This window comes from Meles meles, chromosome 16 (assembly GCF_922984935.1).
Source record: "Meles meles chromosome 16, mMelMel3.1 paternal haplotype, whole genome shotgun sequence".
Taxonomy (NCBI): domain Eukaryota; kingdom Metazoa; phylum Chordata; class Mammalia; order Carnivora; family Mustelidae; genus Meles; species Meles meles.
In genome coordinates, this window is record NC_060081.1 from 33,368,431 (window position 1) to 33,393,451 (window position 25,021).

The window sequence follows — 25,021 nt, forward strand, 5'->3', positions numbered from 1 at the left end:
AGTGTATGATAGCACAAGAGAACATGTGGCCGGGCCCGAGTCTTGGAGGGTCAAGTGTGAGTGAGGCTCTGCGATTGCCATCCAACACCGCTAATGCCTCAGCCCCTCAGCACACGTCACATGGATCCCAGTGTCTGGAGTGAGAGGCAGAGCGGGGCTGAGGGATTGCAGCTGGAGGACTCGGGATATGTAATGATGTCTCTGAGACTTGGGTTCCTCATTTATGAAGGGGGTGCTCCACTACAGGCCCCATGAGGACGGAAGAAGGTGATAGAACTGCTGTATGTTGTCCGAGGCCTGACAGGTAGTAGGTGCTTAGCTAAACGGTCATTTTCCTGTTGGGCCCGCATGCCCAAAACAAGTACAACTGTTGCAGATGGGCCAACTGTAAGCACCAGAGTCTGAATTTAGATTTTAGTGGGAAAGACCTTTGTTCTTCTGTGCCATTTGGTTTTGTTCTGCCCTCTCTCCTCTGGGGTAACGGAATTATTGGGATGTTCAGGGCAAGAGACCACCACTGATGTAATAAATGTAGCCAATGGGTATCTTGTTCTTCAAGAAGCCAGAAAGTGAGGCAATGCAAATAGCTCCATTCTCCATTTGGGAAGGCTCGGGACGGAGACTTTCTGCAACTAAGTCTCCTGAGGCATTTCCATGCAGGCTGAGAGAGGGAAGTGCCAAAGAAAATACTTGAGAACAGAACTGTGGGCATTGCTTTTCATTGTTCGGAGTGTGGGGGTGGGGAGCACTGGCCCAGAAGCAGTTCATTTCCTCTTCCTTTGCAAGCAGGTGGACTCTGTCCTTTTCCACAGAGCTGAGGATGAGGAGAGGCAGCACCTGTCCCTGTGGAGTGCCCCAGCTCTGGGACTGACCCCTCCGCTTTGGGCCCACATCTTATTTCCACAGAACCCAAGTCCGGTCTTGCCTCAGAAAGATATCTTTGTGTCACTAGGGGCCAAATAGGGACAAACACCCATCTCCCACCCGGGGGCAGCACTTGTGTGTCCATTATGGACCCCTGATGACATGTCTAGATAAACATCTCAGTAGCTCCTAGGCCCACTGTGCATTTCTTCTCTATGTTCCCTGCAGAAACGGGTGGCATCTGCATTGCGCCACGGCCCTCAGAAGAAGGAGCAGAGATCCTCCCTGGCATGGCAATGAGGCCCTTTTTTGGCATTGTCCCAGTGCTCATAGACGAGAAGGTCAGGGTCTGGTGGAGGCATCCCCTTCTTGCGTGCTTGCCCTGCTGAGCTCCTGGTGCTCCTGTCTGCCTTCCTGGCCTCCCCTGTCCACTATCTCATGTCACACGGGCCCAGCTCTGGTGGGGGGCAGAAGGGTGAGTGTTCACTGCAGCGTCTCCTCAAGGACACACACTTGAAATCCATGTGTAGCATGAGCCCTGGTCCTCCTAGACCTCCATCTCAGGCTGGATTCTTGTGGAGGAGAAGGGCAGTTCCTTTTGGGGCACGCTTGTCATTTTTCACATTTCTGTTTTCACATATTTCTCTGGTACTTCCATCTGTCATTTCTCAGAAGAACATTATTAGTTCTTTGCTTCTCAAGCAGAACCTGCGTGTTCTGTCTCACATGGGTCTCTGGGTCCACAGGGAAAGGTCGTGGAGGGCGGTAACGTCTCTGGGGCTCTGTGCCTGTCCCAGGCCTGGCCAGGCATGGCAAGAACCATCTATGGAGACCACAAGAGATTCATGGAGGCCTACTTCAAGCCTTACCCAGGTGAGCCAGCTAAAATGGATTGTATCATGCGTTTCTCCACACCCTGGGGATCATAGGCTCAGAAAACGTCTTTAAGGTAATGATGACTGAGTGTAGTGCGTTGACACTTTGGAGTTGGAGTCCTGCCCCTCCCCCTCAGCTCCCTGAGCCTCCTGGTCTCTGGAGTGGGCTGGGTCCCTGGGGTTTAAGTGGGGCTGCGTGCAGAACCTGAAGCACCTGGCCCTTGTTGTGCACACCACACCTTAGGCTACTAGGAAGGAAGAATGAAGAAACAACTCCAGAAAATTGGCCTGATGTTTGACTGCAAGTTTTATTCTGGCCTACTTTTTATTTTTTCCTGGTTTGCTTTATGTCATTGGGCTGGAAGGTTATGTACACATTGTGCCTGTTGGAACCCTTCATCTTCATTCTCAAGTTTGTGAATGAGCCTCACTTTGGGGGATGCTTGGGTGTGCTCTTTGCCTATCATCTACTCCCCGGATGTTTGCAGCTGTGACATGGTCAGAACTCTGCCGATTCGGAGCCACTGCCCTTTCTCTAGCACACAGCCAGATGGTACCATCTAGAAAAGTGTCTCTACAAGGGGTTGGCAGGAGGGTGGAGAGGCAGGAAGTCAGCAGAGCTGGGGTTTTGGAGATTTCTTCCACAGAGTGAGGTCAGGATATGTGTCTTGCTGTGTCCCTCATGGAGGGATGGAAGCCCTGCTGGGTCCTAGTTCAGAGGTATTGCTGCTGAATACCTCACTGTGGTGCAGGCCACTACTTCACTGGTGATGGGGCGTACCGGACAGAAGGTGGCTACTACCAGATCACAGGGCGGATGGACGATGTCATCAACATCAGCGGCCACAGGCTAGGGACTGCAGAGATTGAGGACGCGATGGTGAGCACAGTTGGGCCTCCCTTGCTTGGGTACCTCTGGGAGGCCTTGGATTGACCTATGTGCTAACTCAGGCAGTTGGTTCATCTGCATGTTTTGTCTTGTGTTCTAAACAGGCTAACCATCCTGCTGTGCCAGAGACTGCTGTCATTGGCTATCCCCATGACATCAAAGGAGAAGGTGAGCACCCACCAAAGGTGCTCCTCATTCCTGGTGGCACGCGCACTGTGGCACTTTGTAAAAGGAACGGACTCTGGGAATGGGTGGTCAGGGTTTTGTATGCGTCAAGTTGTTGCTTTCTTCTGTCCCAGGTGGAGACTTTGGGTGAGGAGACTTGATAGCATGTATGTTAGACAAGGGTCAGATTTCTGAAATGTCCTAGCTCTGCCATCCTTTAAGGGCACACATCCACAGGAGCTAGGACCTAGTGGGCCCCTGCTGGTCTTGGGAGTTTCCTCCTCTGTCCACATGCGCATGGCAGCTCAGTTATGGAGGATGCCCATGAAATACTCAGTCCTGCTCACAGCATCTCCTTGCATGTGCTCAGGCACAGAACCCTGGGCGGCTGCCATGGGGGCCTGCAGACAGGCCCTGGTGTGGGCCCTTGTGCAGCTCTGGGATTGTTTTTGGAAGAATCTAACCTGTGGTTCCCACTGCAGCTACTGAATGATAACCAGAAGAGTCTTCATTTGAAAACACCCATTGTTCTAAAGTCTCCCAGTATCTAAGTGGGTGGGTCTGGGCAGGGGCAGGGTCACCTGAGTATTGTAATGCCCAGTGAATGTTGGTCACACTCACATGGCCTGGTGTGACCTGGATGCTTGCTGACTATATGCCACACTGCTGAGCAGGCCATTCTACACTGCCTGGCCATGCACCCTGGGAAGGGCTCTTGCCCTCTTGCCGTCAGGGGCATCCTCTGTCTCAGCATGCCCCAGGGTCATCAGCCTTCCTGCCATATTTGTGTGCTACAGTTCCATTAACTACTCAAACACCTTATCTAAATTGACCCACTGTAAAATTTAACATTCATGTGGGGCGCCTGGGTGGCTCAGTGGGTTAGGCCGCTGCCTTCGGCTCAGGTCATGATCTCGGGGTCCTGGGATCGAGTCCCGCATCGGGCTCTCTGCTCAGCAGGGAGCCTGCTTCCCTCTCTCTCTCTGTGCCTGCCTCTCTATCTACTTGTGATCTCTCTCTGTCAAATAAATAAATAAAATCTTAAAAAAAAAAAATTTAACATTCATGTAAACACTTTTTAAAAAACGACTTTATTTACTTGTCAGAGGGAAAGAAGGAAGGAAAGAGAGAGAGAAAGAGAGAGATTGAGAGCACAAGTAGGGGGAGTAGCAGGCAGTGGGAGAAGCAGACTCCCTGCTGAGCAAGGAGCCCAATGCAGGACTTAAATCCAGAATCCTGGGATCATGACCTGGGCAGAAGGTAGACACTTAAGAGGCTGACCCACCCAGGCATCCTATTTGAACACTTGAAAATGCATTTTTCAGTTTCCCTGGGAAGCGTCTGTCCATGAGGCTGGCCCCTTCCTTAGCAGGAGACTGGAATGCATGAGAGCAATCAGGGGTAGGAAGGAAGGGAGGGAGGGAGGGTGGGAGGGGATAGGAACAGGTCCTCTCATGTGAGACTCAGAGGCCTTGGGTCAGCTTGCATCCCCGTTAGCAGAAGCCACAGCCCAAGTCACTCTGGGATCAGTAGGCCTTCTACTGCCCATCAGGCTGCTGGGGAGAATGTTTGTATAATGACTGTAATGATACATATTTTTCTGATTTCTGACGCATTTGAGCACCTATGCATTCATAATACATGAACATCAGCAATAGCTGTTGGTTACCTCTTTATTCCCACTCCCTGTGTTTGCACATGGTCTAGTTGAGGAGAGTTCCTGATCTGGTTTTGTCTGATTAGGACCCAGACTTGTCAAGAAGTCCCTGCCTCATAGAGCTTACATGCTGGAGGGTCAAGGTGTGGAGGGGAGAGACAGACAATAAGCAGTAAACACAAGCAATGAGGAAACTACATAATAGGTTAGGTGGTGTGTGCCATGGGGAGAATTAATTAAGATGGGGTTGGATTGGTGCAGGTATACACAGGTTGAATGTATGTAGGAACTTCATGTATGCAAGGGGACCTGCAGGACCTTGAGGTCCTTGTTCACAGTGCTGCTGGGATGGCTCATGTGGAAAAACAATGGAATTCGATCTCTGTGTCTCACATATGCAAGATTATCCCAGGTGGATTGAAAAGAAATGTAGAGACCTGTGAGAACCACTGTTAATCCTTTCTGGAACATGGTAGGCTATTGACAAACGAAACTTAATGTTTCTGCTAAAATATGGGTTGGCCAGCACTGCCCAGGCAAGCTTCCAGCCAGGATGGAGTTCACTGTCCAGGACAGTAGCTACAAGCTACAGATGGCTCATGCCACCCAGGAACTACATGTTAACCTTAATTTCATTTACATTTAAATAGCTACTGTGGCTAGGGCCCACCATTTTGGACACACACCCATAGGATTAGTGGCACATGCTATGTTCTCATGCACCATGTCAAAGGATTGGGTAGTACATCTCCTGGGAACCCACATGATGGGCTACTTCACAGGCACAAGGATAGCAAGAAAGGTTAGGTCACACCTCCAAGGTGACATCCCCTTCCAGTCAACACCAGAGCCAAAGGGAGCTCTCATCTACGTGTTGGCTTCGCTGGGCTGCTCATAAGAGCTCTTAGAATCGCTTCCACTTTGAGAAGAAAAAAAAAAAAAAGAATCGCTTTCCACTTCGGATGAAATGGAAATGCATCTTTAGGGCTAAAGGAAGAGGCTGTTACAGGTCACCAATACATGATTTACAGTTCCTTGAGATATATGATGACTGTGTACAATGCTCTGCCTTGGGAGATGGTTCATGGTTGAACACATCCCAAACCTTTGACTCCTTTCAGTTGCATTTGCCTTCATCGTGTTGAAGGACAACACAGGTGACACAGACGCGGTGTTGAAAGAGCTCAGATCTGCAGTGGCTACCAAGATCGCCAAGTACGCCGTGCCCGATCAGATTCTGGTGAGTGGCACCTGCCCCTCAGGTGCGCTGGCACTGTGTTGTAAGCTCCTTCTGTACTCCCACAAGTAAGAGCCAACAGTGACCCCTTCCATCAGCAGCAAAATGGAGGTTAGCTCTTGGTTTCCTGGGATGTAGGTGGGGAAGGTGAGTTGCTGCATCCTCAGAGAAAGGGGGAGGCCAGAAGACCTCACAGCAAATGTTTACAAAGCTCACCTGTCCAGAAGATCATGCTGGGGAGGATTAGGTGCTCTCTTACTTTGGCACATGGAGGCCAGTTACAGGAGCAGGGCTGGGTGGCAAAGAAAATCAGAGATTTTACTTATGTATCTTTTACATGTTTTTGTTTAAATTCCAGTTAGTTAACATACAGTGTAATATTAGTTTTTGATGTACAATGTAGTGATTAGACACTTCCATATATCACCTGGTACTCATCATAACCAGTGCACTCCTTAATCTCCATCGCATAACCCACCCCTGCCCACCTCCCCTGTGGTAACCATTAGTATGTTCTCTATAATTAAGAGTCTGTTTCTTTTATTTTATTTTATTTTATTTATTTGACAGAGAGAGATCACAACTAGGCAGAGAGGCAGGCAGAGAGAGAGGAGGAAGCAGGCTCCCCGCGGAGCAGAGAGCCCGATGCGGGGCTCGATCCCAGGACCCTGGGATCATGACCTGAGCCGAAGGCAGAGGCTTTAACCCACTGAGCCACCCAGGCACCCCAAGAGTCTGTTTCTTGATTCACATCTCTCTCTCTGTCTTTCCCCTTTCACTCATATATTTTGTTTCTTAAATTCCACATATGAGTGAAATCATATTGTATTTGTCTTTCTCTGATTGAGTTATTTTTGCTTAGCACTATATTTTCTGGCTCCATCCATATCGTTGTCAGTGATAAGATTTCATTCTTTTTTATGGTTGGGTAGTACTCCATTGGATGGATGGATGGATGGATGGATGGATGGATGGATGGATATCACATCTTCTTTACCCATTCATCAGTTGATGGACATTTGGGCACCTTCCATAGTTTGGCTATTGTAGATAATACTACTATAAATATCAGGGTACATGTACCCCTTCGAATTAGTGGTTTTGGAGTCTTTGTGTAAATACCTACTAGTGTGACTGCTAGATTGTAGGGTTATTCTATTTTTAAGTTTGAGGAACCTTTATACAGTTTTCCAGAGTGGCTGCACAAGTTTGCATTCCCACCAACAGTGTAAGAAGGTGCCCCATTTCCACATCTGTTGTTTCCTGAGTTGTTGAGTTAAGCCATTCTGACAGGTATGAGGTGATACCTCATTGTAGTGGTGATTTGTATTTCCCTGATGATGAATGGTGTCAAGCATCTTTTCATGTATCTATTGGCCATCTGTATTGTCTTCTTTGCAAAAATGTCTGTTCATGTCTTCTGCCCATTTTTTAAATTGGATTGTTTTCTGGGTGTTGAATTTGATAAACTCTTTATAAATTTTGGATAATAACCCTTTATCAGATATGTCATTTGCAAAACATCTCCCATTCAGTAGGTTGCCTTTTTTTTTTCCCAATTGGAAACAAGTAATATTATTTAAAACAAATAATAAAGAGCATACAGAACGTGAAAAGATAAAATAAGAGTTCATATGTACCAGAGAGAAAGAATATATGGGGCAGGGGATGACACATTCTGGGGGGCATTGAGGTTGGGCTCTCCCTGGTGCAAAAGTTTTTATTTTGATGAAGTCCAAATAGTTTATTGTTGCTTTTGTTTTCCTTGCCTCAGGAGATCTATCTAGGAAGAAGTTCTATGGCTTATGTCAAAGAGGTTACTCTCTGTATTCTCCTCTTGGATTTTTATGGTTTCAGGACTCACATTTAGGTCTTTAATCCATTTTGAATTTATTTTTGTGTGTAGTGTAAGAAAGTGATCCAGTTTCATTCTTTTGCATGTTGCTGTCCATTTTCCCAATACCATTTGTTGCAGAGATGGTCTTCTTCCCATTGGTTATTCTTTCCTGCTTTGTTGAAGATTCATTGACCGTATAGTTGTGGGTCATTTCTGGGTTCTCAGTTCATCCCTGTGTTTATTTTTGTGCCAGTACCATACTGTTTTGATCACTACAACTTTGTATTATAAGTCAAGGCCTGGAACTGTGATGCTTCCAGCTTTGCTTTTCTTTTTCAAGGTTTCTTTGAATATTTGGAGTCTTTTGTGGTTCCATATAAATTTTAGAATTGTTTGTTCCAGTTCTTGTGAAAAATGCTATTGTATTTCCACAGGAATTGCATTAAGTGTGTAGTTGGTTGGGTAGTACAGAGATTTTAACAATATTTGCTCTTCTAATCCATGAGCGTGGAATATCTTTCCATTTCTTTGTGTCATTTGCAGTTTCTTTCATCAGTGTTTTATAGTTTTCACAATACACATCTTCAAACCTTTTGGTTAGGTTTATTCCTAGGTATCTTTCTGATTTTGGTGCAGTTGTAAATGCAACTGATTCTTTAATTTCTCTTTCTGCTGCTTCATTATTGATGTATAGAAATGAAACAGATTTCTGTATTTTGATTTTGTATTCTGCGACTACTGAGTTCATGTATCAGTTCTTGCAGTGTTTCGTTGGAGTCTTTTGGGTTTTCTACATAGAGTATCATGTCATCTGCAAATAGTGAAAATTTTATTTCCTCCTTGCTGGTTTGAATGCCTTTCATTTGTTTTTGTTTGATTGCTATGGCTAGGATTGTAGTACTATGTTGAGTAACACTGGTGAGAATGGACATCCCTGTCTTGTTCTTGGCTCTAAAGGAAAAGCTCTTAGTTTTTCCCCATTGAGGATGATATTAGCTGTGAGTTTTTTGTATGGGGCCTTTATAACGTTGAGGTCTGTTCCCTCTAACCCTACTTTGTTGAGGGATTTTTTATCATGAATGTACTGTATTTTGTCAGATGCTCTTTCTGTACCTATTGAAATCATGTTTTTATCCTTTCTTTTATTAATATGGTATATCACATTGATTTACAAATATTATACCACCCTTGCAACATAGGAATAAATCCCACTTGTTAATGGTGAATGATTTTTTAAATGTGTTTTTTGCTAGTCTTTTATTGAGAATTTTTACATTTATGTTCACCAGGCATATTGACCTTTAGTTCTCTCTCTTTTTTTTTAATCAATCTATTTATTTTTTTAATTTTTTTTTAGAGAAAGAGATCACAAATAGGCAGAGAAGCAGGCAGAGAGAGAGGGGGAAGCAGGCTCCCCGCTATGCAGAGAGCCAGATGGGGCTCGATCCCAGGACCCTGAGATCATGACCTGAGCCGAAGCAGAGGCTTTAACCCACTGAGCCACCCAGGTGCCCCTTTAGTTCTCTTTTTTAGTGGAGTCCTTTTTTCTCTTTGGATTTAATAAAGTTTTATTTTCTAAAATGTACAGTTGGTGGGATCTGTTCATGCACATTTACCAGCAGCAGGGGCATCCCCACCCTTGGTATTTCTGGTGTAAATTACTTGAGTTCTGTGCTTTGGAACAAGATTTTAATGAGTCCTTTACTAAGGATCCCCTGAACGACTGCCCTGGCCAGGGAACCTTGAATCTTCAGTCTCCCAGAGACAACAGCAGGAGTCATAATCTTATAGTTGGGAACTTGCTTACAGAGTTTGTCATGTGTCACTTTTTCAAGCAAGACCAGGTTATTGAGCTTGTCCCAAACATTGTCTTTGGACCCCTTTTTTCTGGCCTCACTCCTGGATTTGTTCACTGGGTCTTTATCTTTTTTGGCTGACTTCCCAGCATCTTTCTTCCTGTTGTCCTTGGGCAGCATGGTGAGGCTCAGAGAACAGCAGCCACACTGCAGCCTGGCTAAGATGTCAGACAGTAAGTTTAGTGGAATCTTTACCTGGTTTTGGAACTTTTTCTTCCTTTTATAGTTTATGGAGTGATTTGGGAAGAATAGGTATGAACTCTTCTTTAAATGTTTGGTAGAATTTACCTGTAAAGCCATCTGGGCCTGGACTTTTGTTTGTTGAGAGATTTTTGATTACGGACTCAATTCTTTGCTGGTGACCAGTCTGTTTAAGTTTTCTATTTTTCCTCCTTCAATTTTGGTAATTTATATGTTTCTAGGAATTTATCCATTTATTCTAGGTTGTCCAATTTGTTGGCATATGGCTTCCCATGATATTATAATATTGTTTTCTTTCTGTGGTGTTCATTGTTCTCATTTGTGATTTCATTTGGGTCCTTTGTCTTTTCTTTTTGGTTGGCCAGAAATTTATCAGAGAGACAGCTCTTGGTTTCATTGACCTCTCCTAGTGTTTTTTTTTTATTATTATGTTCAGTGAGACAACATATAGTACATCATTAATTTTAATGTAGTGTTCAACAATTAACTAATTGGGTATAGCACCCAGTACTCATCACCACACATGCTCTCCTTAATACTCATCACCTGGTTACCCCAGCCCCTGAACCACTCCTGTCTGAAACCCTCAGTTTGTGTCCTAGTATTTTTTTATTTTCTATGTAATTCATTTTTCCTGTGATCTTTATTATTTCCTTCCTTTTGCTGGATTTAGGCTTCATTTGTTGTTCTTTCTTTAGCTTCTTTGGGTTTAAAGTTAGGTTGTTTATTTGAGATTTTTGTTTCTTAATGTAGGTCTGTATTGTTAGATACTTCCCTCTTAAGACTGCCTTTGCTAGATCCCAGAGGTTTTGTACTGTTGTGTTTTCATTTTCATTTGTTTCTATGTTTTATTTTTCCTTTGATTTCCTGGTTGACCCATTCATTGTTTCATAGCATGCTGTTTAACCTCCATGTATCAGTGATTTTTCCAAAGTTTTTCTTGTGGTTGATCTCTAGTTTCATAGAGTTATGATAAAAAACAAAAGTGTATTGTATGATTTCAGTTTTTTGTGTTTGTTGAGGCCTGTTTTGTGACCTAATATGTGATTTATTCTGGAGAATGTTTCATGTTCACTTGAAAAGAATGTGGGGGCACCTGAGTGGCTCAGTGGGTTAAAGCCTCTGCCTTCAGCTCAAGTCATAATCTCAGGGTCTTGGGATAGAGCCCTGCATCGAGCTGTCTGCTCAGCGGGGATCCTGCCTCCCGCTCTCTCTCTGCCTGCCTCTCTGCCTACTTGTGATCTCTGTCTGTCAAATAAATAAGTAAAATCTTAAAAAAAGAAAAGAAAAGAATGTGTATTCTGCTGTTTTAGGATGGAATGTTCTGAATATATCTGTTAAGTCCCTCTGGTCTAGTGTGTCATTCAAAGCCTCTATTACATTATTGATTTTCTGTTTAGATGATCTATTGGTGTATGTGGGATGTTATAGTTGCCAACTATTATTATATTGTTATCAATTAGGTCTTTTATCTTTGTTATTTTTTAATAAAATACTTGGGTGCTTCCATGTTGTGAGCATAAGTATTTACAATTGTTTATCTTCTTATTAGAAATCCCCTTTATGCTTATATAGTGTTCTTCTTTGTCTCTTGTTACAATCTTTGTTTTAAAATCTATTTTGTCGAAGATAAGTATTACTAGATGTTTCTTCACCCCCTCATTTACAATCTGCAATGAGTCTCTTGTTAGCAGCATATAGATGGATCTCTTTTTTTATCCATTTTGGCACCATGCACGTTTTTTTTGTTTGTTTGTTTGTTTGTTTTTTAAAGATTTTATTTATTTATTTGACAGACAGCACAAGTAGGCAGAGAGGCAGGCAGAGAGAGAGAGGAGGAAGCAGGCTCCCCGCTGAGCGGAGAGCCCGATGTGGGGCTCGATCCCAGGACCCTGGGATCATGACCTGAGCTGAAGGCAGAGGCTTTAATCCACTGAGCCACCCAGGCACCCCACCACGCACGTTTTGATTGGAGTGTTCGGTCTGTTTAAAATCAGTGTAATTATTATTGCTTTCATTTATTTATTTGAGAGAGAGAATGAGAACATGCAGGAGTTGGGGAGGGGCAGAGGGAGAGGGAGAAGCAGACTCCCTGCTGAGCAGAGAGCCCAAAGCAGGGCTCAATCCCAGAACCCTGAGCTCGTGACCTGAGCCCAAGGCAGATGCTTAACTGACTGAGCCACCCAGGTGCCACGATTCAGAGTAATTATTGATAGATACGTATTTATTGCCATTTTATTACTTATTTTGTCATTGTGTCTAGAGATTTTCTCTGTTCCTTTTTTGTCGTTGTCACATTTGGTTTCTCCTTTGTGCTCAAAGAGTCCCTTTTAAAGTTAAAAATAGAACTACCCTACAATCCAGCAATTGCACTACTATGTATTTATCCAAATGATACAAACATAGTGATTTGAAGGGGCACGTGCACCACAATGTTTATAGCAGCAATGTCCACAATAGCCAAACTATGGAAAGAGCCCAGGTGTCCATCAATAGATGAATGGATAAAGAAGTGGTGTGTGTGTACACACACACACACACACATACACACACACACACACACACACACACACACACAATGGAATATTACTCAACCATCAAAAGAACGAAATCTTGCCATTTGCAATGATGTTGATGGAACTGGAGAGTACTGTGCTAAGCAAAAAAAGTCAGTCAAATAAAGACAAATACCATATGATTTCACTCATATGTGCCATTTAAGAAAAACAGAGAAACTTAGTGGAAGGGAAAGAAAAAATATAAAATGAAGATAGAGGGGGAAGAAAACTATAAGAGATACTGATCTCTAGGAAACAAACTGAGGGTTGCTGGAGGGGAGGTGGGTAGGGGGAATGAGTAATGGGGTGATGGGCATTTAGGAGGGCACTTGATGTAGTGAGCACTGGCTGTTATATGCAACTGACGAATCACGAAATTCTACCCTGGTATAACTAATGATACAGTATATGTTAACCAAATTAAATTTAAATAAATTTAAATAAAGAATTTTTAAAAAGAGACCCTTTTAATATTTCTTGCAGGGTGGGTTTAGTGGTCACAAACTCCTTTAGTTTTTGTCTGGGAAACTCTTTATCTCTTATTCTGTTCTGAGTCACAGCCTTCCTGGGTAGAGTATTCTTAGCTGCAGATTGTTCCCATTCAGCACTTTGAATATATATACATACATCTATATATATCTATATGTCTATTTATAGAAATATGAATATATGAATACACACACACACACACACACACACGGTTTCTGAACACACCTGGTGTCAGTGCAGAAAACACGCCAGACCCTATCTGAGGGAGTCTATGTTGGGAGTCAGGTCTAGGGAAGAGTGGGGCCACCTTTCCAGTCCCATTAGGTTTCCACTCCTTTCTTTATTAACATTTTCCCCACAGTCTTCGTTGGTTCAGAGCAGGTCCGCGGAGGTAGGAGTGGCCCCGGCTTACCTGGTATTACACAAATTCAAGCTGTTGGCCTGGAACAGAGTTTCAGGGGGACTTGAACTCCCATAGGTGAACTCAACCCTCTCAAAGATGGTAACTGTTAAATAAGCCCAAAACACAGCTCTTAGCATATTCCTGTTGGCATTAAGGGGGCCATGATTGTTTGAATAAGTTAAATGCTAAATTTTCAAACACTAAACAAGACAACCTTTTCTCTTTGGTAGCTCTTATCTCTTAAGTCAACAAAAAGCAACCTTGGGCTGGGTCAGTTGGTGGAGATGAGTTGCCATGGCATATGCATGGTTCTGTTGCTACTGGGGACCCCTCAGTAATATAGCAAATGGGAGACAGAGGTATCATCAGTGAGGCAGATGTGGGTATGGGCAGACTCTGCCTGAAAAAGGGCTTTAGCAAAACCCCTAACATATGGTTGATCCTGACCTTTGGGTTGATAATTAGTTTATGTCCAGACTGTGGGAAGAAAGAAAAAGAGAACACGGGCCTTCATGTTCTCTAGGTTTGTTCTGGCCCCTCAGTCATTCATTCCTGAGTCCCCAGTGAGGGTGTCATACCCCGGTCAGAGCCCTTCCTATCCCAACACAATAGGATGCTGCTGGGAGTCTGGGTACCACCCAAACTTGAATGCTGTACCTCTTCCTTGCCAGGTAGTGAAGCGTCTTCCAAAAACTCGGTCTGGAAAAGTCATGCGGAGGCTCCTGAGGAAGATAATCACAGGCAGAACTCAGGATCTGGGGGACACGACCACCCTGGAGGACCCCAGTGTCATCACCGAAATCCTGAGTGCCTACCAGAAGTACAAAGACAAGCAAGATGCCTCTCAGTGATGGCCTCTAATCAAGACCCAGTGCCTATACCCCTAACTGTCCTTCCAGAATATAGCTCTCAAATTTGCTCATTTCCTACTGTCTCAGAAGCAGTCCCCTCCCAGAGCATAACCCATACTGCCCCAGTGTGAAGTCTGTGCTAAGCCCTGCCTTCTTCCTGCTGAGAACCCATGAAGAGGTACTATGAGACATGCTTAGCATTTGTTTCCCCTTGTCCTGGATTTGGTTTCCTGGAATGAAAATCACTGGCTCTCCATTTCTGTGTCACCTCCTGGCAGCACAGAAAGGGGAAAAGCCTGGTAATATGTTCCTGCTCAGATGACTGAGAACTAGAAGCAATCATGTTTTTTTCCCCCAGATGCTTCTAGATACAAAAGGCAGAAATTTTATTTTTATACTTTTATATTTTGGAAGAATGTACAAATACACACATGTAGTATGTGGATTTACATGCACATGCTCTTTGTAACATTTAGAATTGTGAGACTCTTTTGTGCCTCTGCTCATGGGAAAATGTGAAGAGGGTCAGAGGGTGTATTTTTAATGTTTGGCATATTGGAGAATCCATATTGGAAATGTTTGTACCTCTGTCTAAATATAGCTATCTTGAGAACTTTCAAGCTTGTAACATCTTTTTTTTTTTTTTTTTGGTATATATTTCTATTTCCCTTAGTTTATGTATAATAAAATCTAACTCTTAGAATTGACGGTATGAATGTGCTCTGATTTTAGTTCTAGAACCATTCATGTATTATTTCTCCAAGCTGTGGAGTGGAAAGATTTCCCTTTCCACCTTGGATGCCTCTTGGTAGGAAGTCAACATGCTCCAAATATGTGGGGATGTTCAGGGAGGAAAGCCAATGAAAACTCAGGTGACTCCTCATTAGGGCACTAATTTGGCTAGATATGGATCCTTGAAAACTGCCCATCCTTCATTCTGTGGTTGGTATGTTCCAAGGATGAGACTTGGAACTCTGAATCAAGTCTCTCTCTCTCTCTCTCTTTTAAGTATGCCTTAGGTCATCTAACATTAACAAGATGATATAATCATTAGGTTGCAAATCATTAGGTTGTTTATTTATTAGCTAAGCATGCAGGGGCCAATGGCATGGAGTACAGGTGACAGCAGCCTGCTGATCTGGGTTCTTGGGAACAGGGAAAGGTTTTCCTTATCTATACCCCATGTTATATGGTGCCTTGCTGCTGTGTAGGTGTTTAAGGGGTGTCTGGGGTACTCAACACCTACTGTGGATCATAACTGTGCTTGCTTCTCTCTAATTAGATGTGTATGCTTATGACACTAACAGGGTAGACATTAGCTGTAGCCCGCAAATATACTGAGTCATGGTCTGTTCTCTGTGCAAAACAACAAACAGTGCTTAGGAACAGAGACCTGTGGCATGTGCGGTGGCCCTGGCAGACTGTAGTTATGGCACTATTTATGAAATGGCTTGGATATAAACTTGGACAGTGACCAGCACAGTTCAAATAAAGTTTTATTTTGTTCATTCTCTTCTCTCTGTGGTGATATTTTTGATCAAATAATGCTATTGTTGTTGTTGAATGTAATCCTAAGGACAAACTGGAAGGGGCCTATTAATTCCAAAGAGAACACTTAAAAAGCCATTTGGGAGGAAATCTATTACAGGGAGGAAATATAGACTAAGAGCTCACCTATCTCAGACTGTTATTTGGTAAACCTACTGGTTTCTAGATTGCTGTGCTATCCAATACACGAGTTCTACATAGTTCTTTAGGTGTAAGTAAAAAATATATATAGGGAGAGAATAGAATGGAATAAAATAAAATATTCTGTTCCAAGTGACAGTAGCCACAGTTCACATGCTCAGTAGCTATGTGGCCAGTAGCTACCAGATTGGACAGCATGGACAAGAGCATTCCTACCAACGCACAGATTTCTGGTGGTGGTTGCTGGTCTGGAACACCCAACAAGAACGAGGAAGCAAAAATGATCTCAGGGTCACAGACTGCCTCCATGAGCAGCACAGGCTTGCCCTGACTCAGGGTTATCCTTTCTCTAGATGTTGGGGGATGAGAAGAGTGGGCAGCTACAGTGAAAGAAGAGACATCCAATGGTGTGTAAACAGGGTTGGACTGGGATCCAGAGACAGCTAATCTCAGTGCTAAGGGTGTCTCCAGGCCAGCATGACTGACAATAACCATAAATCCCAGAGGCAAATTCTATTCAGATTCAGAAAAAAAGCAGTATGTGATGTTGTTGAAGAATAATTCTCATTTAGAGCAGCTAAAAGAAAACAAAAGTTGTGCTCAAAGGGAAAAATTCAGCTATTCAACATAATTTCTAAAGGGCAAATGTCCATATTAAATAAAATAGAAAAAAAGAAATCACGGCTAACATTCATGACATAAGTGAACAGTATTTATCTAAAGAGAGGTCATGAGTTGGTTCAGGTGAATACTCATCCCTGGTTTACTCACCACAATGAGTTTATGGTGAAGAAAAGGGAGTGTGAACTCTCATGCAGTTTCCCTGGCCTGAGTGGAGAGAGGGGATTTTCTGTGGAATTAACATGAGCTCTTGGACCCCCTGCATGGACCACCTTTGTCTGGCTCCACCCTTGATCCCCAAGCTCAAACCAAAGGTGTGGCCCCTTCCTTCAAGAGCTTTGAAGAATATCAACTGCATTTTATTTTTATGATTTTATTATTATTTCTTAAGGTGCTTTACTGTTGACCTCTGGGCAGCTCTATGAACTGTTATCTTGGATTGGGTTGAGAAGCCTAAATCCAGACCAAGAGGAAGCTTTCCTAGAGATAGTGCTTTTGGAGGGTGTGGTGATGCCAAATTGAGTTGTAATGACCTCTAACTGGAGTTCTGTAAGTTTTCCCTTCATCAGTTTGGGAATTTTGTTGTATAATATGAATAAACCAAATAAATACATAATTTCTGGGTCTGTGAATACCAATCGTCTTTGGTTTTTGCAGTATTGTTTTTTGTTGACTTGTTTTTATTCATCCCACTTGGGCTCTGTAGGCCTTCTTAGATCTGTAGCTTGATATCCATCTTAATCATCTTAATGAGTGGAAATACCTCACTCATGACAGGAATCCATCAAAATCCTAAAGGAGAACATAGGCAGTAACCTCTTTGACGTTGGCCACAGCAACTTCTTTCAAGACACATCTCCAAAAGCAAAGGAAACAAAAGCGAAAATGAGCTTTTGGGACTTCATCAAGATCAAAAGCTTCTGCACAGCAAAGGAAACAGTCAACAAAATAAAGAGGCAACCCATGGCATGGGAGAAGATATTTGCAAATGACACTACAGACAAAGGGCTGATATCCAAGATCTATAAAGAACTCCTCAAACTCAACACCCAAAAAACAGATAATCACATCAAAAAATGGGCAGAAGACATGAACAGACACTTCTCCAAAGAAGACATACAAATGGCTATCAGACACATGAAAAAATGTTCATCATGAGCCATCAGGGAAATTCAAATCAAAACTACATTGAGATATACCCTTATACTAGTTAGAATGGTTAAGATTAACAAGACAGGAATCAACAAATGTTGGAGAGGATGTGAAGAAAGAGGCACACTCTTACACTGTTGGTGGGAATGCAAGTTAGTGCAGGCACTTTGGAAAACAGCGTGGAGATTCCTCAGAAAATTTAAAATAGAGCTACCCCATAGCCCTCTAATTGCACTACTGGGTATTTACCCCAAAGATACAGATATAGTGAAAAGAAGGGCCATATGTACCCCAATGTTCATAGCAGCAATGTCCACAATTGCCAAACTGTGGAAAGAACCAAGATGCCCTTCAACAGAAGAATAGATAAAGAAGATGTGGTCCTTATATACAATAGAATATTCTAGCCATCAGAAAGGATGAACACTCAACTTTTATATTGACATGGACGGGATTGGAGGAGATTATGCTGAGTGAAATAAGTCAAGCAGAGAAAGTCAATTATCATATGGTTTCACTTACTTGTGGAATGTAAGGAATAATATGGACATTAAGAGAAGGAAAGGAGAAGTGAATTGGGTGGAAATTGGGAGGAGGAGATGAACCATGAGAGACTGTGGACTCTGAGAAGCAAACTGAAGGTTTTAGAGGGGAGAGGGGTGGTGGGATGGGTGAGCCTGGTGATGGGTATTAAGGAGGGCAAGTATTGCATGGAGCACTGGATGTGGTACATAAACAATGAATCGTGGAACACTGAAAAAATAAAATTAAAAATAAATAAATTCAACATTTAAAAAAGAAAAAGGAAATACCTCACTCATTGTCACCTCAAATACAGTTTTCATCTATTTGGTCTCCTTTTTTGCAGATCCCAAACTTCCCATATGTTGGAACATCTCACTTTCTATTTTTTAGATCTCTTACTGCTTTTATCTCCTGTGTTCTGAAAGTAGAGCCTGAGATGAGGGCCTGCATGTGGGTGATTTGCTTAGGAACGGAACTCTTGGGACAGTGCAAGCAAGTGTGGCATTGGGTCAACCAGCACTTTGAACCACTGCTCCATTCCCCGTGACTCGGTAGGGATCTTAACCAGTGTGTCTATGACCCAGTTCAGAAAGATCTGTCTGAAACACCACATGGCCTCTCAACTTTCTCCTCTGGAGTCTGCAGATGCACTCAGGAAAAAGTGGCTCCTGGCACTGGGACCACCTCCCTGAATCTCTGTCCCCCTAAAAGCCCTCTTGTCTGCTGCCCTGGTTTATAAGTATCAGAGTACCATTTTTGTTCTCACTAACCTTGCTCTTTGGAGGGAAAAGAGGGGTAAGAGAAAAAAAAAAAAAGGAGCCTCTGTTTCTACGCTCTTTTGCTCAGTTGCCCAGATTCCTCTTCTCCCTATCTTAAGGATATGTGGAGACTAGGGCATGCCCCTAAATTTGTTCCCAATCAGCCATGCCAGAGGCAAGCTGTGACCCTCCAAGCGCACCCCCAGGGAGTTCCATCACAGTGATCTTTGCAGAATGTGAAGGGGAAGTTCCTGTCTGCACTAGTCTTTATTCCAAATAGCAGAGAAGGAGCTGGTTAGTGCTCCTGGGGCTTGCAACAAAGCGTACCAACTATGACCAAGGAGGTGACAAACCAGAGAGCAAAAGTCTGAGGCGATGTACACCTAGAAAGAGCAAAGGGGAAGAAAGCCAGGTCTGGCTGGCCTAGAACATCATCAACACACTGGAAAGTACCAAGGAGTTTAGAATGCCTGCTGGAATAGATGACCTGCCAACTTCCTTTGCAGACAAGGTGGAATTTTCTTGGTAAGAGCCACCAACTGGGTAACTGTGTCTAGTCTTCTTGCTCCTGCAGACCAAACTTCTGCTGAGCAGCCTTCTGGATGCACAGCCTCATTTTGGGCTGATTCTTTCCCAAAGGACATCACTTCAGCCAAGCACACATCTGTGTATTCCTGAGCCAATAAAACACTTAACTCATACACATTTGCACAAAAAGGCAGAGCAGAAATTGTCCAAAGGGAAATAACTGGTTGTTTTCAAGAAATGGTTTCTGGATGTAATGAAATGTAATTAACGAGTGACCTGTGCCAACCAGGAAACGTCAGTGCTAAGATTCCCAAGGAAACGATGGAGCAGATGAGCTCATTTCTCAACAGGGGAACAATAATGAATGTCCAGGTCTATGTAGATGCTGACTGGTGAATGTCTTTCCTACTGAGCAACTTTTCCTACCAAGTCAGGGTTGACCTTAAGAATCCTTCTCATTAGGGTAATTAAGGCACTTTTCTCCAGTCAGCTTACTAATAATCCTTATCTCTCTCCTTGCCTACTTCTCACTGGGGCAGACATCATTCGATGTGCCATCCCCACCCTGCTCATGCCTATGCCACCTAGTCTCCTCTCTCTTTCCTCTCTGCGCTGAATACTCAGTGGAACATGGGACCCTGTCCTCTAACATGGCAATCAGACGTGAGCATCTCACCAAAGTTGGAAACATCAGAGTCTGCTTCCAGGAATCTGGACTGCAGATAAAGAGAGTTAGTTAAAGATAGTTAAAGAGTTAGTTGAAGATACCTGCAGATAAAGAGAGTAGTTAACTGGTGGGACACCTGAAATGGAAGGTCATGGAGAGCTGGGCTTGAGGCAGTAATTGTCTGCATGGGCATGTCCAAGCAGAAATGTTGGCATATGAGATAGGATGCATTTAGGAGCAAGGACATACTGCTCAGCTGACCAACCTTGGATATACAAGGGGTGGTTTTCCTCGTGTAACCCAGAAGCCCAGGGGTACATGGTTACTGGAAAGAGTCAGCAGCCTGGGTTTTCTGTTCTCAGAGTGTTGTCTTCTAGACCTCAGGGTGATTTTCCACTGTCACAAAGATGCTACTGCCATTTTAAGTATAACTGTGGGGTCAGAGCAGGATAAGAAAGGGCAGGACCCCATCTCTCCTTTTTCAATTTTAATTTTTGGAAAAGCAACATTTCCTAAAGGCTAAAAGAAACCTGAGATTTCTCCTTTTAACTCAAGGCCAGATTGTAGCCTGTGTCACTGTATCCAGCTCTAATAAAAGGCATCAAGGACAAAGACGGACAGTCCCATAACAAGGCGTGTCACCAAATCATACAGGGATAAGAGACAAAACACAGTGGGGTACCAGGGAGGTTGAGAAGAATACTGCTCCTGTTTTTCCAGGTTCTCGTACCAGTTCCTGTGAAGCTGGACTGCACTTTGTTTTGGAGTTCCATGGGATATACCCATATCCTTCTAATAAATCCCTCCCTCATCTTAAATGGACTTTTGTGAATGTCGGTGTCTGGCAACTGGTTGATCTCTGAGATAATTTTCTACTCTAAACAAGCAATTCTACATTCTCTAACTTTATGCTCTCCACTGTCCCACCTGAGCTGACACCAGAGCTTCCCACTCCAACACAACAACTTAGCTTGAAATCCTGTTTGGAGCAGGTCACTCCCGCTCTCCTGGATGTGGGGCGGGAAGAAGGGCTCAGTCCATCGCTGTTCTTCTTCACCCCTTTAGAGTGTCTTTTAGATGATTCTTCTTCCTTTATTACTCATAACCTTGAAATCTACCCTGATTGTCACCCTCTTATTGATCAATCCATAGAAATCACAAGCTTCCCTCTTAAGCCTGTTTCTTGTACCCTTCCATCCCCTCATCCTGCCCGTTATAGTCCTACTTATCCAAGACCTGGTTCACTGGTCACTTCCTCCATGAAATCTTCTCTGGGCACTGCTACCTGATGGGACTTGTTCCTTGTGGCCCTCAATGCACAGTGTAATTCCTCCATGGCCCTGTTTTAGATTGGTTATCTAATCTAATCTTCCCTCTGAGATTATAATATGTCTGCACGTTGGCTTACCTTATTTCACCTTTGTTTTGTCACAGCACTTGGCTAAGTGCCCGAAAGGCTTTCAAGAGATATCTACAAAAGGAATGGGAACAGTATAGGATAGGGAAAAAGCACTGGACTGGAAATAGGGAGCATTCTCTATGTCCACTGGACTGGACACAGGGAAATAGGGAGCAAATAGAGAGCTAGTTTAAGCCGTGAGGCACCCTATTGGCTGCTCCCTCAGCATCACTGCCACTCTTCCCTGCTGGCAGAACCCCGATTTGTTGAGATAAATAACTTCCATGTGGGTCAGTTTCAAAGCAAGTGAGCTTCATCCCCACTTTCAGGGTGCATGAGGGTGGCTTCTGGTTGGTCTAACCCAGTGGTTTGCAATCAGGGGCTATTTTGTCTCCAGGGGATACTTGACAATTTTTGGAGACATTACCGATTATCATGACTTGGTGGGATTCTACTAGCTTCTACCTGATGGAGACCAGGGATGTAGCTAAACATCCTACAATGCACAGGAGAGCTTCTCCCTGCCACCCCCAACAAAGACTTATCTGGCCCAAAATATCAGTGGTGCTGAGGTTGATAACACTGAACTAACCAATTACATTATTTCCATCTCCCTGCTGATAATTGGGTGGATGCTGGGCTACAGCCTGGGGAGAGAACTGAAATAAACCACGACAGGCAACGTGGATCTCACCATGAAAAACGGTACTAAACTGTGCCACCCAACACAATCCAAGTTCAAACCCTCTAATTTAGCTCATTCAGGCCATTTTCTCTGAGACAAGACAAGCTGATCTCCCAATAACTCTATTTGGATTCATGTGTTCCAGGTAGGACCACTGGCTCCCCCCAATGAGTCTCCTAGTTTACAAATTCTGACCCATCTCTGCCAAGACCATCTGTTACAAACACCAGCCCTAACCCCTCAAGGACCTTCCATAATGCTCCCATTTTTTAGGAGCCTCACAGGTCCTCTGGTTAATTTCTTTGCTACAGCAAGTTCAATAAACCTAACTTCTTATTACTATTACTTACAGGTATGTTCCTGACTGTTTTGGTTGGTGGGCTTAAATGCTGGGCATGGAATACAAATAATTCTAATCCAATGAGCTAAATCCTATATTTGGGGTAAGTTCAAAGTGGCTTAGATGCAAAGATGTTCTGCTTAAAAAATTAGGGGAAGAGTTTTCAGCAATGATACTTGAAGTGAGTCCTAAATGACAAAAGTTGTTTTGGCCAAGTGGTGAAGGAAAACATTTTCACAAGAAGGAATAAGATGGACAAAGGCAGGGAGGTGTAAAGTTAGAAACAGCAAGCAATGCTGAGTGTCTAAAACTCAAGAGGAGGGAAAAATCCAGATAGGATTATCCTGACAGGGCCAGATCATGCAGTGCTGTCTGAACTATCCTGGATCTAATAGCTATCCTGGTTGTATTGGATAGGAAATGAAGTAAAATATTGCCAAGGCCTTAATTATATTCCTGCCAGGCCTGATAATCCTTGTAGAACTGGATTGATACTAGAGCTCTTCACTTCCCTCATGCTGATTCTTCATCTCTTACCACAGTCATGTGGGATTCTACCGCCACCTAACACTAAGAACGGCAATGGCATGTTTGATCAGGAAAGCCTTTAGTTGCAATAAGGAAATTAATTCTTAATACTTCATTTTGAACATGCCTTTTCTAAAAATGATGCACAGTAATGGGATATGGTTCTCTCTGCCTGGAAATCCTGTTTCTTCTCAAAATCCTAGTCATTTCTCAGGTCTTTAATCCATCAAATACTCTCACAAGATCATGTTACTTCCCTGTAATGCAATTTTTACATTTCACATTTATCTTTATGATGACCTGATTAAAGTCATCTCTCACCAGTTTAATTTCAGTGACGGAGCTTGTCTGTGGTTTGCTCACCATCACCTCCCAGTACCTAGAGATATACCTGATTAAAATATTGTTAAATGGATGAACTGATGATTGCTTTGTGCTTTCTTAGACCTTATGTTGTAATTAATGATTTCTATATACCCCACTTTTGCTTCCAAGGGTAACCCTTACACAAACCTTATCAAATATTCTGTTGTAGCAAAAAGATTTAATACTCAGTGGCCTTAATCCAAAGAACAGCGTATATATCCCAGATTTTCCCCTTAAAGGGATCTGTTTGTAAAAGGTCATATGATTTTCCGGTGAGAATTACTGCCCTCCTAGGCCTCCAATACAACCCGTTAATTAATTAATTAATTAATTAATTTTTACCACGCCTATACGAACCAGGCTCCAATACAACTCGTTTTATAAAATTTTTAAATTTTTATTTGTTTATTTTATTTTATTTTTTTTACCCCACCTATAGGAACCAGGCTCTTTGTCATTGAACATGCAGTGCCACATTCTACCCACACAAGCGGCCAACACCTCAGCCCAGCGCCGCCGATGTGCACATTCACCCGCCTACAGACTGCGGGGGTTCCACCGCCAGCTGTAAAAGGAACGCAGGAAGCGAAGGGCTGGGCTGGAAGTGCCCGGGGTTAGACCACCCGCAATCCGGGGCTCCGGAAACGTCCTCACTGGATCGGGACCCACTTCAGAGCCCGGCGCCTGGCCAGAGGCCTCCCAGACGTCTTCCCACTCCAGCTCGCGGAGAAGAGCTGCCCAACCCGCACTCCAGAGGGCGCCTGGCAGGAGCGGGCCAATGACGTCACTTCCGTGCGCTGCCGGGGCGGGGCCGAGGGCGGTGCGTGGCCCGGATCTGGGCGGGCCGGGGCAGAGCTTGTACTTTTCCGTCCGGGTTAGTGACGGGCTTGACGACTGAGGTGCTCACACCATGAGTGAGGCGGACGGGTTGCGGCAGCGGCGGCCCCTGCGGCCGCAGGTCGTCACGGACGATGGCCAGGCCCCCGAGGCCAAAGACGGCAGGTAGGCCGGGTCAACCCTCTGTATCCACTAGGACGGCAGTAACAGGAATTGGGTAAATGCGTTGCCAAACGCTCTGCAGTCTTCATCCCATTTAATTCCCCGGGCAAAACTCATTTTATGGGGGAAGAAACAGGCTCCCACCAAGCGGATGCACTTGCCAGGTCCTTGAGGCCTGGGTGCGCCCTGCGCCCGATTTCAGCATTGTTCCCTGGTTCTTGGGGTCCTGAGACCGCCTCGCTCCGCAGCTGCCCCTTTCTGCCTCTCATTCCTTCCCCAGTTTACAGAGCTGTGGCTTCCTCGCGCCTTTCCCAAGCTCTCTCGCCCCCTTCTTCCTCCTTCCTACTGGAGTACCCAGTCCCCCGGGGGAGAGCCACCTTGCCACCTTGCCACGGTCCTAGGTCTTCCCAAGTCCCCGCTCTCCCGGTTCTGAAAGGAAGTCGGAAAGCATGCTCGGCCGCGGCTCCTGTTCCGCGAAGAGCTGGACTCTGCACCTGCTCTTATACACCTTCCCACCTCTCGCTGTGTGACCAGTTTTCACTGTGGTTTTCAGGAAAATGTAGAGAACAGAAGTGACTTGTTAAGTAACTTTTGTAAGGACTTAGGCTTGCAGATTTTTTCCTGATAGGGACGGAGAAGCGTAGGAAACTAGTTGATGCCTACCTAATTAAAAAAAAAAAAATCTCAGATTTTTGGCTCCACTTGTCTGAACCTTCCAGAATTTGAGTATACTATGTTTTGTTAGCTAAAACTGAAGACATGCATTTAAAAATATAATACTTACACTTCTCCCTTTAATTTTGTCTCCTGAGTCTCATAACTGTAAATTTTTAGGGAGAACCAAGAGGCCTCATGCAGACCAACCTCAAAGTTGTGGAACCG

General features: G+C 44.0%; 2 protein-coding genes and 1 pseudogene across 10 annotated transcripts in view; 2 read left to right on the forward strand and 1 right to left on the reverse strand.

The window, feature by feature from the left end:
• The window catches only part of ACSS1 (acyl-CoA synthetase short chain family member 1), a 62,677-nt gene extending 47,287 nt beyond the window's left edge, over positions 1 to 15,390 (forward strand). Inside the window, exons 9-14 of the mRNA XM_045980656.1 lie at positions 1,093 to 1,205; positions 1,611 to 1,737; positions 2,492 to 2,619; positions 2,733 to 2,796; positions 5,572 to 5,690; positions 13,703 to 15,390. Of these exons, the coding sequence (XP_045836612.1) occupies positions 1,093 to 1,205; positions 1,611 to 1,737; positions 2,492 to 2,619; positions 2,733 to 2,796; positions 5,572 to 5,690; positions 13,703 to 13,882 (731 nt within the window). The 3' untranslated portion in view covers positions 13,883 to 15,390. The remainder of the gene's footprint in view (positions 1 to 1,092; positions 1,206 to 1,610; positions 1,738 to 2,491; positions 2,620 to 2,732; positions 2,797 to 5,571; positions 5,691 to 13,702) is intronic.
• Positions 9,076 to 9,770, reverse strand: LOC123926683 (annotated as a pseudogene).
• An 8,578-nt stretch (positions 15,391 to 23,968) lies between the features above and the next one.
• LOC123926512 (adipocyte plasma membrane associated protein) overlaps positions 23,969 to 25,021 on the forward strand; it is a 36,584-nt gene continuing 35,531 nt past the window's right edge. For 2 of the 9 annotated variants that reach the window (XM_045980412.1, XM_045980411.1), the window contains exon 1: positions 23,994 to 24,142. In XM_045980412.1, coding sequence (XP_045836368.1) covers positions 24,051 to 24,142 — 92 coding nt within the window. In that variant the 5' untranslated portion in view covers positions 23,994 to 24,050. Of the gene's footprint in view, positions 24,143 to 25,021 lie in introns of all 9 variants that reach the window. The other 7 variants (XM_045980415.1, XM_045980414.1, XM_045980408.1 and 4 more) reach the window with 6 other exon arrangements.